This window comes from Peromyscus eremicus, chromosome 9 (genome assembly GCF_949786415.1).
Source record: "Peromyscus eremicus chromosome 9, PerEre_H2_v1, whole genome shotgun sequence".
Classification (NCBI taxonomy): domain Eukaryota; kingdom Metazoa; phylum Chordata; class Mammalia; order Rodentia; family Cricetidae; genus Peromyscus; species Peromyscus eremicus.
Genome location: NC_081425.1, coordinates 20544517 through 20560554, shown reverse-complemented (window position 1 = coordinate 20560554; position 16038 = coordinate 20544517). Strand labels below are relative to the sequence as shown.

Below are 16038 nucleotides of genomic sequence, written 5' to 3'. Positions count from 1 at the left end.
TGAAAATTCTCTTAGTTCATCTCTAAAAATTGATGGAAAAATCCTACTATGATTTGTACATATTATATACCTGAACCATAAAAAAATGGAAAAAATCAAGAAAGCTTCATCCCAACTGGCTAGCTTTCATATGCATGCTACCAAAGAAAAGGTAATTATCACTGTTACCCAGTTTAGAACCATGTGAGCTACAATAATGACTATCTTGACAAGAGAATCCTACTGGTACAATAATGGCATGAATATTTTTGAAGTAACCAACCACTTTGACTATATTTAAGACCCACTCCATGAAACAGAAACCACATCTGACACCCCTAACAGGGCTAACCTGTGGCTAGACAGATCATAGACCACAGGGGAGATCATACAATTATTCTTGTGCTAAATGGACATTATTTGTTTAATAAAAATAAATTCTAATGATTTATGGCTAGACTCATTATAGTAGGGCATCTCTCAACTCCCATCAGAGAAGCTTCTTTTTGCAGTATATGGCAGTTAGCAAAAAGACCCACAACTGGCCAACCTGCAGAGAATAAAAGACTTCAGAGTACTCAGCCCTAAATGGAACATCAATATAGTACCCCTCCCCACAAGGTTCAGGAACCTTCATGGAACAAGGGGTAGAAAGATTTAAAAAAAAAGTCAGAGATGATGGATGACTACAAGGAAATAGTATTTTCTAGATAAAAAAGGGCAGATACATATGGAATTTCAGTGATTGTGAACAGTACAACCAAGATCTATACAAGGCAAAGACAGACAAAATCTCAACATGGAGTAGAGGAGGTGGGCAAGAAGTCTCATCACAAGTGGATGAGCTATTAGCATTTGATGGCTAATGGGATAGGGAGAGGCATTTTGTTTAAGGATGTAAATCCTGGTAGGTCACAACTACATTTTGGGGCACGTTCTGTACCCAAGTGTTTTGGGGCAATACAAATTGGACTTAATGGGTTAAGAGAGAGAGAGAGAGAGAGAGAGAGAGAGAGAGAGAGAGAGAGAGAGAGAGAGGGAGGGAGGGAGGGAGGGAGGGAGGGAGGGAGGAAAAAAAACTGGATGAGTAGGAAGGTAAGGATAGATCTGGGAAGAGTTGGGGAGTGGGGAAAGTGAATATGATCAAAATACATTTTGTAAAATTCTCAAAAAATAAAAATTTTAATTTAAAAATAGGTAAGAAAAGTGTGGCAGTGCACACCTTGAATCCCAGTCCTTGGGAGGCCAAAGCAAATGGATCTCTGTGAACTTGAGTCCAGTCTCATCTATATAGTAAATTCTAGACCAGCTAACAGTACACAGTAGGATCTTGTACCAAAAAAATAATCAATATAAAATTTTGGTAAGAATGGCTTGAATATTTCTACATTTAATAAAAAATTGATAAAATTTTTGTCCTGCAGAGCATTTTATAGATCATAAAATGCATGCTGTTTTCATAATACACACTTTAAAACTCTTACAAATCCCTTTAAATAACATTACATTTAGTGATGCATGTTGGTTTATCTTAATAATGGGTAAGCATATATATGATTCTGTTCTCTAATATCTAGAACATTTAGAGGCAAGAAAGTAGGGTGGGACTCTACATAATTATATATAGCAACAAAAAAAATAGAATCTAAGGTTTGCCAATGTCTTATCAAGTAAGAAAACACAGACTGTATTTTTAATTCTTATAAAGGTTTAATAGTATAACCTAAGCTATTTAAATGGAATGCCAATGATTTACTAAGAATTCTATTTTATTCATTTTATTATTTCAATGATATATATTTCTAATTCAACATTAACAAAACATGAGGTAATATTATAAGAGCCAAGAGATTTTAGAATTGAAAGGCACTTCAGGAATTATTTCATCTCCAGTAATTTCTTGAACTGAATTAGAAAGTTCATCAGCAGACAAACTCGAAGTTAGTTCTCTTGGACAAGTACAGCACTCTTCTATCATGCTATAGTTTTTTTTTAAGAGATTCTGCAATATAAAACCTCATCAACTTGAGAGATACTGTGCCTTGACATGCAGGCAACAGGTACTGTTTATCAATTACAAGCAAGTTATACACAATTGTAAAAATGAAGTTATACCCCAAAGTTCCAGCTGCTACCTGAATGGTGAAATCCACAGCTGACTTGTACTGCTCGGAGCTCACAGTCAAATCTCACAGAGCCTGGAGGATAGGTTGTGATTTTGCTTGCATCCTTTTCCCCTCTATCTCCACTTCCATCTGAAAATGTTATAATTCATGTTACATTATTATTCATATTCATAATAAATTTTTAAATCAATTTACTATGGAAGAAAAAGAGAAAAATGTTAAAAGGAATAAGCAGAAGACTGTTGTTGTTAGAAGTGACAGATCAAGAAGCTACCTGCAAAGAAGCTAGTCTGAACAGAAGTATATATACGAGTGTGTGTGTGTGTGTGTGTGTGTGTGTGTATATATACATATACACTTCTGTTATAAATACTACTAAACCAAAAAAATAGGATCTGGTTACGGATAAAACCTGGTAAGCTAATTAGCTGTGTAATGAAAATGCATAATTAAGTAATAGAAATAAAATTTTAATGTGAAATTTAAATTTGATATTGGAAAATTTAGTTTGCATAAAAAAACTACATGCAAAGTCATTTAACAATAATTTTACTTAGTGATACTGTTAGTACTTGCTATTTATAAAAATACTAGTAGACTCACAATCGACAGATTTCTTAACCAGCTCTCAGAAAGGTTTCGCCTTTCTGCCCACCAAGACGGCAGACCTCTACTAAACTCAAAACACAAATGTATAAAGACCAAAGATCTTTATTCAAGACACTGTGGTTTGATGGCCTATCCCCATTCATCTCCCCTCTCTTATATTCCTCTCAGTACTCTAGTTTGTGGCCTTCTTCCTGGCCCCACTTGCATAGCTTACTAAACCTTCTTTCTGCCTTTGTCCCTTTTTTCTATCTTTATTCTTTTTATAATTTTCACCTCTCAAATTGCTTTAGGGTTCTTTCAACCACTGCTTTCTATATTTCATTTAGAAATGTATGATATCCTAACCATAGCATCCACACTCCAGAATATTAAATCTTAAATTTGGTAAAGTGTGAATAAGACAGACAGCTTACTTTCTGAAACAAATATGACCTTTATGTTATCAATATTCAAATTCCTTTCCCACAGTATGAATGAATATCTGGAAGGAATTTCAACAGGTCACCTGGGGTAAACCACTCCACTGTAGCATAGAAACACTGAACAAGTGTATATAACATGCAGATATATATGTGAATCTAAAGGCACACATTTTAAATTCTGCATTTTACTACCCATTTAAAAATACTAAATACAAGAACATTAAGTCATTTAATTTTCATTTCATTCACTCTGATTTGCTTTCATTAATATTTAGTTAACACAACTTGATCTAAAGTATGACCTTTTCTGTAAGAAAATGGCCTTCATCTTAAAAACTCTGAACGCTTTCTAACACTAGGGCAGTAAAACCTCACTAATTCAGAACAGCATAAAATGGGTATTCCCATGTGACTTACTGAAGAAGTATTAATTACAGAATATTTAAAGAAAAGTTCTGTTTTGTTATCTTCAAGCAATATAGATTACAGATTAAATGCTACAATGAAGAAAATATGTTCCCCTACATTAGATTTCAAAATAGGCCAACATTACATTAAAATGTACCATAAACACAAAAGTCCTTTAACATACAAGAATTAACTGCTGGACCCAGAGGTTGAAGGCACGTTGAAGGAATCCTTCATTTCTTGAGCCCTTGGTTTGAAAAGCTAGTGATTTTAGACAGGTTTCCCCTTAAAAGTATGACCCTGAAAATTCAGAGGAAGAAATTACTTTGAATTTTTTATTCAAAAATATCACAAATACTATACCTGAATTAGTGAGAGGTTTTACTCTAACAGCATAAAAAAATAATACCTCTTTTGCTAAGTTTTCTAATGTGGGTTTGTCTATCAAACCAAAGAAAAAAATAAATTAAAAAGTTCTAACAGTTTTAGACCAGATAAAATGTACTCCTCATTTAAAGGGTTCTCTCTCATCTAAGAAGAGGGTGGAATACATCCATGTCCTCAAAAAAAAGTGTGTATCCCAACGTTTATTTAATCAAACATTAGATGGGAAGAAGCGCTATAATTTTCTCATAACTGGTAAAAATATACAATTATTAAAAGCAAGTGTGATTTAAAATCATAGTGGTTATATTCACATGATTTTATCAGATTTATGAAACATTTTGAATGTTATTCCACTTTATATGAATGTATTTGTCCACTTAGAAACTTTTACCTTGACTGTAACATTTTTCTCCTCCCATGAATTGGAAGCTAGCACAAATACAAATCCCACAAAAGACATATAGCATCAGAGAAGAGAAAATTTTAAAGGCCCTATAATTTAATAAAAAAAATAATATGAATAAGAGAATGAAAGATTTTATTGAGGTATCAAAATTCTACTTAGAAACATTTTGTCAAAAGTTCACATAAACACCCTATATAAAAAAAATCATACGTAATACTATAGATTGCAAAAGTATTATCAAAAAATAAAAATGAGTCTTAGTCACTGGCAGACTTTTTAAAAACACACACACACACACACACACACACACACACACACACCTGGGTCTTGATATAAAAATATGATACAATTATAACAATTTAGATTTGTATAAGTTTGGAAAAGAAGTGCGTATAAACAGCCAAAATGTTGTCCAAACTAAGAATCAGCATGTGGAATTTAGTAAGGTCAAATATGTTCAAGCTCATTACTCAGAAAAGATTAGTGAGCAGCTAATGAATTTCATTTTGTGTTACAAAAAATGTAAGCCTGAATAGCCTTATAACTGTCTCTTAGCATGAGCGTAACTGCCTTTTTCTAATCAATGTTCACATGTATCTATCATATGATATTAAAACTATGAAATCTTGGCAGATATGTATTTAAAATATTGTATTTATCTTCTATGAACAACAACTGAAGGACTATATACCATCTGAAGGACTATAAATTTTTACTTAAAGCCATGCATTTCTGAGCTAACCTTAGTCAGACAACCCAAAAGTGATCACAGAACAAAGTTAGTGCTTTGATCAAAATCATTAAATAAAACACAAAGAGCAGTAGCACCTGCAATATCCTAAGTGCTTGGTATGTGTTAAACACTGTAAAACCCTCAATGCCACAGTGGATAAGTGGTTGCATTAGAATCCTAGCTAGTGGTGTAACAACTAGACATTGGACTTCTGCATTAACTTTCCCACTTACAAAACAGCAACAATGGTGCACACCTCACAATTGAGGATTAAGCAAAGTAATTTATAGAAAGTATTCAATCAATATTTACCATTGTTTATTATTATTTGCTTTAATCAACATAGCAGTCCAATGACATAGGTATTCTTTTACCATTTACTAAACCTCAAGAGATTACACAACCAGTCCAACCAATCACAAATGAAAGAACTAATTTAGAATTTGAATATAAATAAGCCTCATGTGGGTTTTTTTCTATCATTGAATCACTGACACCTTAAATCTTGGGTAAAAACAAACGACCTACATACTTAACTGCAAATTTTGTACATTCAAGAGACTTCTAAAACAGAAGCAAAGAGTGCAGCCAAAAGAGTTAAAGCTAGCATCCATGGTGGCTGTTCATGTGAAAGATAATACATACATGTCACATTTCTTAATATAATCTTTATAGCAATACAGGTTGCTATTATTTGTGCTTTTAAAATAAACACATGATAGCTAAAGAGATTAACAAATTTATGAACAGCTGTGTAGTCTGAGTAAACAATAGATTTAGGAAACCTGAACATAATCAAAGGTCATAATATTTCCAATATATTCTATAGCAATCCCAAACAGAAAGAGGAGAAAATATTCCCAAGTGCTTAGCAGCATACCTTCAAAATGTCACACCAGTCATTCTAAAACAGATTCCAAGACTAGTTCTAGAATACTTCAGATGTTCCTAACTAGGTATAACATATCAAAAAACTTCCCTGACTTTCAGAAGTAGCTAGAGATAATATTAATCCAGGAATCATTTTCGAAATCTAGTTTAGATCACATTTTCAAACCACCTACATATGTTAAACAGAATTCTACTTGGTAGTTCAGTCTTACACAATCGAGTTTTGTAATCAAAGCCTGCCATGCTACATCTCTGAACTTCATGCAGTTGGCCAGAAGCTCTTCAGCTTTCCATCTTAGGAAGCACTGCTGCTAATAAATCTAGTTTTTAGCCCTTAAAAAGCCACAGGGCAGAAAACCAACTGTTATCATCCTACACCTGTACTAGCAACATAATTCATAATTATAATTAGGTGAGAAGATTACAACTAGCACAGTGAACTTGTAAGTGGATAAACTAAAGGCCAAAGTAGTCAAAAGAAAAAGTATATAAAGGGAAAATATTAAAATACAGTGAAATGTAATAAGAGCAGTCAATAGAGAGAGGAATAAAAGATGGGACAATGAATAAACAGGCAGCCAATTAACAAAGTGAGTGAACAAGAATTAGTGAGTGGTAAATTAATATTTATAAAAATAAAACACCATCTCATAAGATAACACGACATTCATTTGGGAGCAAAGAGATGAAACTGACTCACTCTACAAAACCAGGAAGAATATGTAAATGAAAAAACCTGGTTCTACACTGTAACACCACATCCTTCTCAAAGCGACTGTTACAGCATTACAAAGCGTATTCCAAGGGCACACAAAAGTGATTTAAGACTAGCTTTTGATTAAGAGTTTCTATAGCTACTAAGTAAGTCTATAGCATTAGGAGACATACTATTTAAATCTGTAACACAGTTTTCATTTAATACTATACTCAAAACAATTTTTAAAAGGTGTGGTTTTTCTATAAGATACTAAGATTTTTATCTGTATCATGAAATAAGAAAGTACTGTTCTACTTTAGGTAAAATGTTAGAAGAATCCAAGTCATACATCTGTAGAAAAAAAGAGATTAAGAAAATCTGTACTAAAAGTGGAGTATGATACCACAGATTTTGGTGAATAACAAATATAATTTACGTAATTTGTGCTAAAAACTGTTCTACAGATTTACATATACATGAATTGTTTGATTACCAGATAAATAAAGCAAACACAAATCCCATTGTAACAAATAATATTACATTTAAAACACTTCTATATTCTACAATACATATACGATGTTTGAACTCCTTGTTTGGCTGCTTTGTTTTGTTTTGCTTTGAGTGGCAAACTGACAATCTAAGAAGGGCAAGTAATAAAGCTGGCACTACCAGTAATGTAGGAAAGTAATTTTTCAAAGATGGGTTAAAGTCTCTTGGGCCAAAACAAAAAAGGAGGATATACAGTTATTATATTAACCAGGGTATACAGAATGTACTTTTAAAACTTCCAACTGTCTTCAGCCCAACATTAGGCATTTTAGAAAACACCACATATTAGTTGGACTAGGCAATGAAGAGTGTCTGTTTCCGATGCTAGAATTCAAGATATAATTTATATATAAATTATTATATATTTATATTAATATTATATATTAAAGTTTTTCCTCACTAAATTATTTTTGAAACTAGCCAAACTACAATTGGTTGTTGAAAACAAGTACAAGCACAGCTTGGGATTATTCTTCTCAGCCCAGAACTCTGCTTAATAAATAAACAACGCAGAAGGAGACCCCTCATCTCTCTCTTTGGTTAGAACTCTGAACTCTCTTGAAAACTACATCATCTATATATTTTATTCTCTATTTATAGCTATTGCTATATGGCCATCAAACAGCACGTATTTCTATGTTCCTTTATGCTGTTAACATTAAAATACCAGAAAAATGTATTTGCAGTGTTACTATATTTTACATACTGTATTTAATAATTTTTAATGCTAAGCCATATTAACAACATTAAAAAGGACTAAAATGTTGCACTGTGATCATCAAAAAGCAAAGGATTAAGGATTAAAAAGAGAAGGAATGATACTTTTTACCTTTTTAAAGTTCACGAACTAGGAAAATACTAATGAAAGAGATACACTGGAAACGTACTCCCTGTTGCAGTCCACAACAACAAAGAGAGAAGTACCACAGCCACACAGACAGCACCACTTTCAGAATGTTCTTTCTCCTCAGGCTATACACCCACAGAAGCAAAGCAGCAGAGTCAGTTTGTGCATTTTCCCAGAGACAAAATCCCAATGAGTGGAAGAAGTTGGGAGAGCATCCCACCTAGGTGATAAGGAAGACCAAATACCTTTGTGCTTGTCCCGTTTATGCTTTAGCTGAGCTGGATGGGATCTGAGTCTGGCTAGAGCCTGTTCTCGGTGGTTCATAAAAATAGGACCAGCAAATACAAGGGGGCCTGAGGAGAAACATTTTGTATGTGCATAGAAAAGCTCACAAAATGAAAACACTATAATGAGCAAAAATAAAGCTAAAATGCATGAGAAAAATTATTTGTAACTGTTTTGGACACTTTACTTTTTTCAAATTCCCCAACCCATTACCTATCCACCATCTAACTAACACATTACTATCTCAAGTACACTTTATAAAGTAAAAATCCAAATTTTATTTTTGAAAGAACTGGGCACTTACTAATAGTCTCAAATAGATCATCCAGAAGTTTAATCTTAAAAGCATTTTCAATACCATATATTAAAGATTAGCAAATATGTACTGAATGAAAACAAGTTTGTTTCCTTCTGAAATAACAGAATACAACTAATTTTTAAGTCAATCAATAACAAGGTACTCCAGATATTTCCAGATCTTTTATCAAATTTACTATAAAACCAAGGTAAAATTGTTACTGACATTTGTACATGCTGTGAAAGCATTATAAAACTAGATGTTCAGAAGCAAAAATCAGAAATTTCTGAGTGAGTACATACATATGAGCATGTGTGTTTGTGTGTTTAAAATATATATGTGGAAACAAGGATAACCTAGATTGAGTCTCATATTGACAATAGAGAAGACTATCAACTTCACTTAACATTGTAGGGACATTAATTAACATTCATTAATTCATTTATTTCTGAAGCACCATTATACAAAATATAGTCATACATATTTATTACTTCCACTTATTTAGTTCTTAGGGAAAATATCTACAGTCAAAATAAATTTAATAAAAATTTTAAAAGATCATTTTTCCTTGTGAACATTTATCTTGAAAAGAAAAAGAAATTTGGATTATACTTTAAGAATATAAGTACAATAATCTTGAGTTTTATCAACTTCAACAAAGTCTTCTAAGTTTACTCTAAATTTGAGTGTTAAATCACTAGCATTTAAAAAGAGAATTATGAAGATATATAAACGCTGAAAATTTTTCATTAACTATTAGTCTTCATTTTAATTTATCTATCTAATGGAAAAATGGAAACTACAGTCATACTAAATTTTACAAATAGTTTAAATATATAGTATTCTTTAGTAAACATAACACAAATGAACAAGGAAAGCATTTTGATTATGTTCCTAGATACAACAAAAAGATGAGTAGTACCAACACTTTGAAAAGGCAAGAAAAATATTTTATGTGATTAATTATAATACAAACATGCAATTTTAATGTTAGAAGACTTAAGTATTATTTCTCTACAATACAGTAAATTTATATAAACTGAGCTCTATTTGTAGAGGAAGCAAAGTACATATTTCAGTAAGAACAAAATATCTTATTTACTTATGTATCACTATGAGTTAACTTATTAAAGAAATTAGCATATATTACTCTTAAGTAATTTCCATATATGAAAATGAATATTGAAGTAATCACAATTTATCATAATGTAGTAAGTTATGTTATCCTTTTCTGACTTTGGAGTCTGATGGAGATATTTTTACCTAGAAAAATACAGCTATTAATTCATTAATTAGTTTCTCACTAAATTCAATCTTCTAGTGTATAAACACAGTACATGGGCAATCATGACTAGAAACACAAAGCTCTAAAACAGCATTGTATCTTATGTACTGAAATAGTTTTCTCAGGTACTAACTCGATCATTCATTTATCCACAAAACATTTGGATATTGCTTAAGTAGTAGATACTAGGTACCATGGATATAATTATAAAGACATAGGACAATATAGGAAAACAGAAATAAAAACAACTGTATGATATTATAATAAGTTCAATAAGAGAAGTCTGTGTCATTAAGGATGAAAAGTCCTATGTTTAATTTGTTTGACTAAGAAAGGTTTTTAATTTGTGGAGTTAACAAGAGAAATGGAAAGGATATTCCAGTTAAAAGATTTAGAAAAACTTGAGAATGCTAAGCAATTTGTTCAGCCATTAAAATCCCCAAGAACCAAAGTAGAAAATGGGTTATAGAGTCATGGGAAATTAGTTTGTGTGCCTGGCATGATGGTACTCCTCTATAATCCCAGCACTTGGGAGGCTCTTGACTTCCAGTCCAATCTGAGCTATATAGTGCGACTCTGGCTCAAAACAAACACACACACTATGTTTGACAGAATAAACCTCCATTCTGCAGGTAATCAGAAATCCCTGAATTGTTTTCAATCAGCCAACAAAGATATTCCATTTTGGGTTCCATTTGAGAGAACAACTAGTAAATAAGACATAAGCCTTGCTTCAAGAATCACACAGTCTAATGGGGGCTGGGCTACATACCACCAAATGAGAAGTCACGAGCATGGTGTACTAAAAGGAAACACACTGAAGGGGAGAAAGTGAGAAAAACAAATGTTGGAAAAGTAGGTATCGAGAAGATACCGGAACAGCACATAAACACATCTAATAAAAACACACATAAAAAAATAATAAAATAAATGGAGTACTACAAAGTCTCAGTGATGGGAGGGAAAAAAAAGGGGGGGGGATGCTGGAAATAGAAATACAAACAGATATGTGCCTGAAGGGGAAAGCATGGGAATTGAACATAGGGACAATCAGAGTTTTTTGGTTTTAAACACAGAAGATCACAACAGTGCAGAATAACTAGTTTGGATAAAAGATGACTATTAGATTGGAAAGGGTAGGAATGGGGTGAAGAACAGTGACAAGGCTTTCACTGAAACACGGAAAAGAGGTGATACGAGCTAAAATGGGAGCAATGGGGTTCTCAAAAGTAAAAAAACCTCAAATCTACTAAGGAAGGAAAAGGTCTGAATAACTTATTGGCTTGTTTATTTCAGTAGGAAGACAGTGACTAAAACAAGGCTGAAACAATAAAATAAATTGATACCTAACAGCTCCCACTGTTTATATGTATAAAGTATATTTACTTGTGGCCCACTCATGGACAGGTAAAAAGAATGGAAAATAAATGGCAGCATTAAAGAAGATAAGACGAGATTTCAGACAGCTATTAATGATATATACCAATAATTTAAAAATGATTCTTGGGGCTGGAGAGACAGCTCTGTAGGTAAAATGCTTGCCATGTAAGCAAGAGGTCCTGGGTTCAAATTCTCAACACCCACATTAAAAGGAAGGTGTGAGCAAGGACATCTGTAACCCAGAAGAGTAAGGCAGAGGTAAGTGGGTAGCCAGAGCTCTCCGGCTAGACAGTTAAGCTAAAAAGGCAAGTTCTAGATTCATGGAAGAGACCCTGTCACAAAAAAAGGTTAAACTGAAGAGTGAGGGATGAACACACCCGAACATTCAGCTAGGGCCTCCACAAATGATTACATGGATACATGTTCCTGCACACACACACATGCCACAGACACACACATTATACATCTCTCTCTCTCTCTCTCTCTCTCTCTCTCACACACACACACACACACACACACACACAAACACACACAAACACACACACACACACAATCTCTCCCTGTCCCTGTCTCTGTCTCCATCTCTTTCTTTCTCTCTTTTGACTCAGAAACTGTACTTCTTCCCATTTATCCTAAGGAAAATTCTAAAAATTCTAAAGAAATTTCAGCTCAAAGATGCCTATTATAATTGTATTTCATTAATTGAAGTAAAAATAAAAAATAACCCATATGAAATTACAATTAATTTAAATACTATGGTATCCCCTCAATGGAAGAGCATTCAGACATTAAATTGCAACTTATGAAGCATTTTTATGTAAGAAATTGCTTTGTGCTATTTAAATTAATAATTACAAATGAAAATAGAATGTTGCAAATGTATATATATAACCTTAAGCAACTTTCCTAAATACAAATATGCCTATACTTTTTAAGTGTATAGACATATGCATAAATTATATCTCAACAGAGAGAAATATGGAAACATTTGAAATAGAACATTATCCTTATTAGCATAATGTGAAGACTGCAGAGGTAAGAAAATCATTTATCAAAATATGAAAAATGTTTATAACAACAAGCAAACATATAAAACAAAATTCAGTATATAAACAGAAATATATAAAACCTGATCAGAAGATGACAATGAAATAAGTAAAATTTGTAACTGAATCAAGTAGGACTTAAATTGTTATATTACTACAATTATTTTATATGCAGTAAAGAGTTTTAAAAAATTAGAAAGCATTATTAAAAGGAAAACAGATACCAATATACGTTGCAGGGGAAAAATCATCTAAAATAACTAAGCAAAATTATATATAAAATTTTAAAAGAAATACAAAATTGTGTTTATATCCTTGCATGAAGATCTTTTTTTAACTGACACTTCCTAAATGCTTCATATATTTTAGTTTTAAAAAGACTTTTATGTGGCATTGGAATATGAACTAATACTGTATTTCATGTATCAAAATCAATCCAGCAATGGTTTTAGGGTCCTAACATTAGCAATACTAACATGGTCACTTTGGAATTATAGGCTGTAATAAATTTATTTTTATATTCTAATTTGTGACTAAACAAACTTTTATGTATCAAAATGGAATCTGTTTTATTCTAGAGAAGCAGTGGGGGATTTTTCTTCATCAGAATCAATGTTTTACAGTTAAAATCAAAATGTTGTAAGAAAAGCAATTACGTCACAGCCAAAGCTATGAAAGTATCACTTAAAAGAAAATGGACTACTACCACCATGATTCAACAATCATTTATATCTTAGCACATGCTAGGCCTTTTCACACATATCAACAATATACACTAACATAGGTATGCATAGCTGTTACTTCATTAAAGGTAAGGAAACTGAGGTTCAGGGAGGTTAACTCCCCAAGGTCTTATCTGTACAATAGTATAGCTAGGCTATCAATATAAATTATTATCCAACAGAGGTGCCACTGAGAGTGATTGCATTATCGAACAACTTGTGTCATATAAACAGTAGCTAAATTGCACCAATAAACCTTAATAGCTAAATTGATTAAGTAGGCTCTAATAAAGCTAAGTGCTAAGATGTTAATCAACTTTGAAACAACTAAGACAAACTTAAAATATGATCAGAAAGACAGTGAATAACATAACCAAACCCTCCAAGTACAAACATGGGTATAAGTCCATCACTAATGAACAAGTAAGAGTGGGAACTGGAATATTAAAATTTTATCATCAGTGTTCTTGTATGGGAAAAGACAAACAAGCAATCTTCTCCAGCACTAGAACACTGAAAACTAACCCAGCAATGACTCAGACAGAGAACAATGATGGAACAAACTCTGAACCTTACTGATATAAAATGCTGGCTTACCAGTTTGGTATCACCAGAATCTCCTGGAAATCTTGTTAAAGAGCATTTTGCTAGGCCCTAATATCCAAGTTTCAGATTCAGCTGGACAGGGGTAGGCCCTGAGAACTGGCACTTCTGCTAAGTGCCCATGTAATGATTGTCCCTTGGAGAGCCACTGCAGTAAGTGAAAGCTCTACTTTTGATAAAATCTATGAAATTATTGGGTTTTGTAGGTCAATTCAAACGATCCAATCTAACGTGTCAAAGAATTAAAAATGCTTAGTAACAAGATAATAACCTTAAACAAAAATACTAATAAAAGAAATAAATTACCATGTTAGAGATACAAAAGAATGTGCAAATTTCCAAAACAGTTACAAAATGTAAATAAGAACAGCACATGCATTAATTTCATCAAAATATTTTAAAGGCAATAACTATATGCATAAAGCCAAAGTGACAAATATTCATTGAATCAGTCAACACTGCTTATAAGTTTCTATAAACAATCATCTGTACATTCCAAAAGTTTAATAGATTTTTTTCAGGTACACCATTTTATTACTTACTATATTTCATAAAGAATAACTAAGAAAAATTGACAATGATGGCAATAGATTACCCTAAGTTGTTTAAAAACATATAAAAATGGTAATAGGTTTATTTCTGTACCAAATATTCTATACTTTCTAAGAAGTATTTAAGATATGCAATGTCAATAAATTCTTCTGATTAACAGAACAATAAGGCAAACACTTTCGACAATTTGTTGTAACTGTACAGAGAAAAGATTCTGGGGGAGAACAATTTTAGTAACATAATATTTACTTCTGCCTACTGGATATATATTAAAATGCCATTTATGTACAACTAGTATTAAATATATTTTCAGGTCAAGAAATTGTCCTAAACAATAAGGAAATGATATAAGCAATACACTTGTCTTTGCAAATAAAAATGATTTTCAACTCATTTTTGTGTGTGTGTATAATATCTATTTGTTAAAAAAAAGAAAAGACACAAAAAAGCCCAATCACAATTCCTGGACTGCAGGGAAGCATAATGATATTGTGTCAAATGACAAGGATCATGAATGTCTAAGAAAACAAAAATGAAAAGCCTTAGTTAAACTAAGTTTTGGCCCATGGTCAAATATAGATGAATCAAAAGTCTGAGTAAAGCATTGATCCTTAAAATTTGTAATTGTCATTACTAATGGTATTTATATTTTGCAATGGCACAATTATTTTTGTTTTTTTAACAGTCTAACCACAGACAGGCTTGGAATTTGTAGCAATCCTCCTGTCTTAACACTGGAGTACTGAGATTATAGGTATGAGCCATCATGCTGACTTATAAGGCACACATTCTACTATGGGGTGATGAGCACTTTACAGAGTTAAGTGTATTATTACTAGTACAATTATAAATGCCATAAGTATGCTGATGTAACTTTCATTTGCTATGGGAATGTTACAAACTTTAATGACTTCTTAAAAAATGAGGGTCTTTTGTAAATGATTCATTTGTCTCAGTTAGAGTATAAGAGTTTCCCTATACCTTTTCTCTGGAGCTACATCTTACCTCTTCCATCTTCTAATCTGTGCCTTCTAATGACACGTTGCCGTTTTTCTTCTTGCCGTAACTGAAGATGTTCTTCAATATTAACCCCAGGTACAGGGACAGCTGGATAATTGGCCCAAATAATAAAAGAGCACGTTATATAACGTAAGTATACAATAGTTATGCCTATACAAAATTCAATGGAGTAAAAGCTAGTAAAAAACAACTTAAAACTCAATTTTCTGTTGTAAGAATTCTTATCATAAAAAGAAAATAAAAGTATTCCACATGGTCATGTCAGTGACCAAAAGCAACACTACATATGTTAGCTATTATGTTAATTTTTGACATATATATGATAGAAAATACTTAAACTATTAAAATTACTGAGTTGAGGGCAAGATAGTCAACATAATAAAGTAAATTACCTAAAAGTAGGTCTAAAGGTATCATTTCTTTCACTGCGTCCAGAATCCCTCTTTGTCTTGCCTCCTGACCATCCAACTCTCTTGCACAAGCCTTGCAACATCCACACACAGCACAGCCAGATTCTCCTGAACCACAACCACAGATCCTATGTGGAAGGAAACAAACAAAGAACAGGCTTACCTGAAATTATTCTAATCTTTGAACAGTATTTTCTACAACCACCTTTCCATTGATTTTAAAGAGAAGTAGGAAGTTTTAGAAAAATAATTGAAGAATGTGTTGATTCTAATGAGTATAACTGATATATTTCTACATAAAATACACACAGATTCTACTTTGCCCAATTACCTATTAATGCACACTCTTCTACAAGTTTTCCCAGTAAGTGCCAACAGTTTTA

General features: G+C 32.4%; 1 protein-coding gene across 13 annotated transcripts in view; it reads right to left on the bottom strand.

Moving 5' to 3' along the window:
- Positions 1 to 16038, bottom strand: part of Mycbp2 (MYC binding protein 2) — a 251013-nt gene that overhangs the window by 162222 nt on the left and 72753 nt on the right. For 12 of the 13 annotated variants that reach the window (XM_059273237.1, XM_059273240.1, XM_059273238.1 and 9 more), the window contains exons 16-19: positions 15638 to 15783; positions 15231 to 15332; positions 8300 to 8407; positions 2115 to 2234 (exon numbers count right to left, since the gene is read on the bottom strand). In XM_059273237.1, coding sequence (XP_059129220.1) covers positions 2115 to 2234; positions 8300 to 8407; positions 15231 to 15332; positions 15638 to 15783 — 476 coding nt within the window. The remainder of the gene's footprint in view (positions 1 to 2114; positions 2235 to 8299; positions 8408 to 15230; positions 15333 to 15637; positions 15784 to 16038) is intronic. The other variant, XM_059273244.1, reaches the window with a different exon arrangement.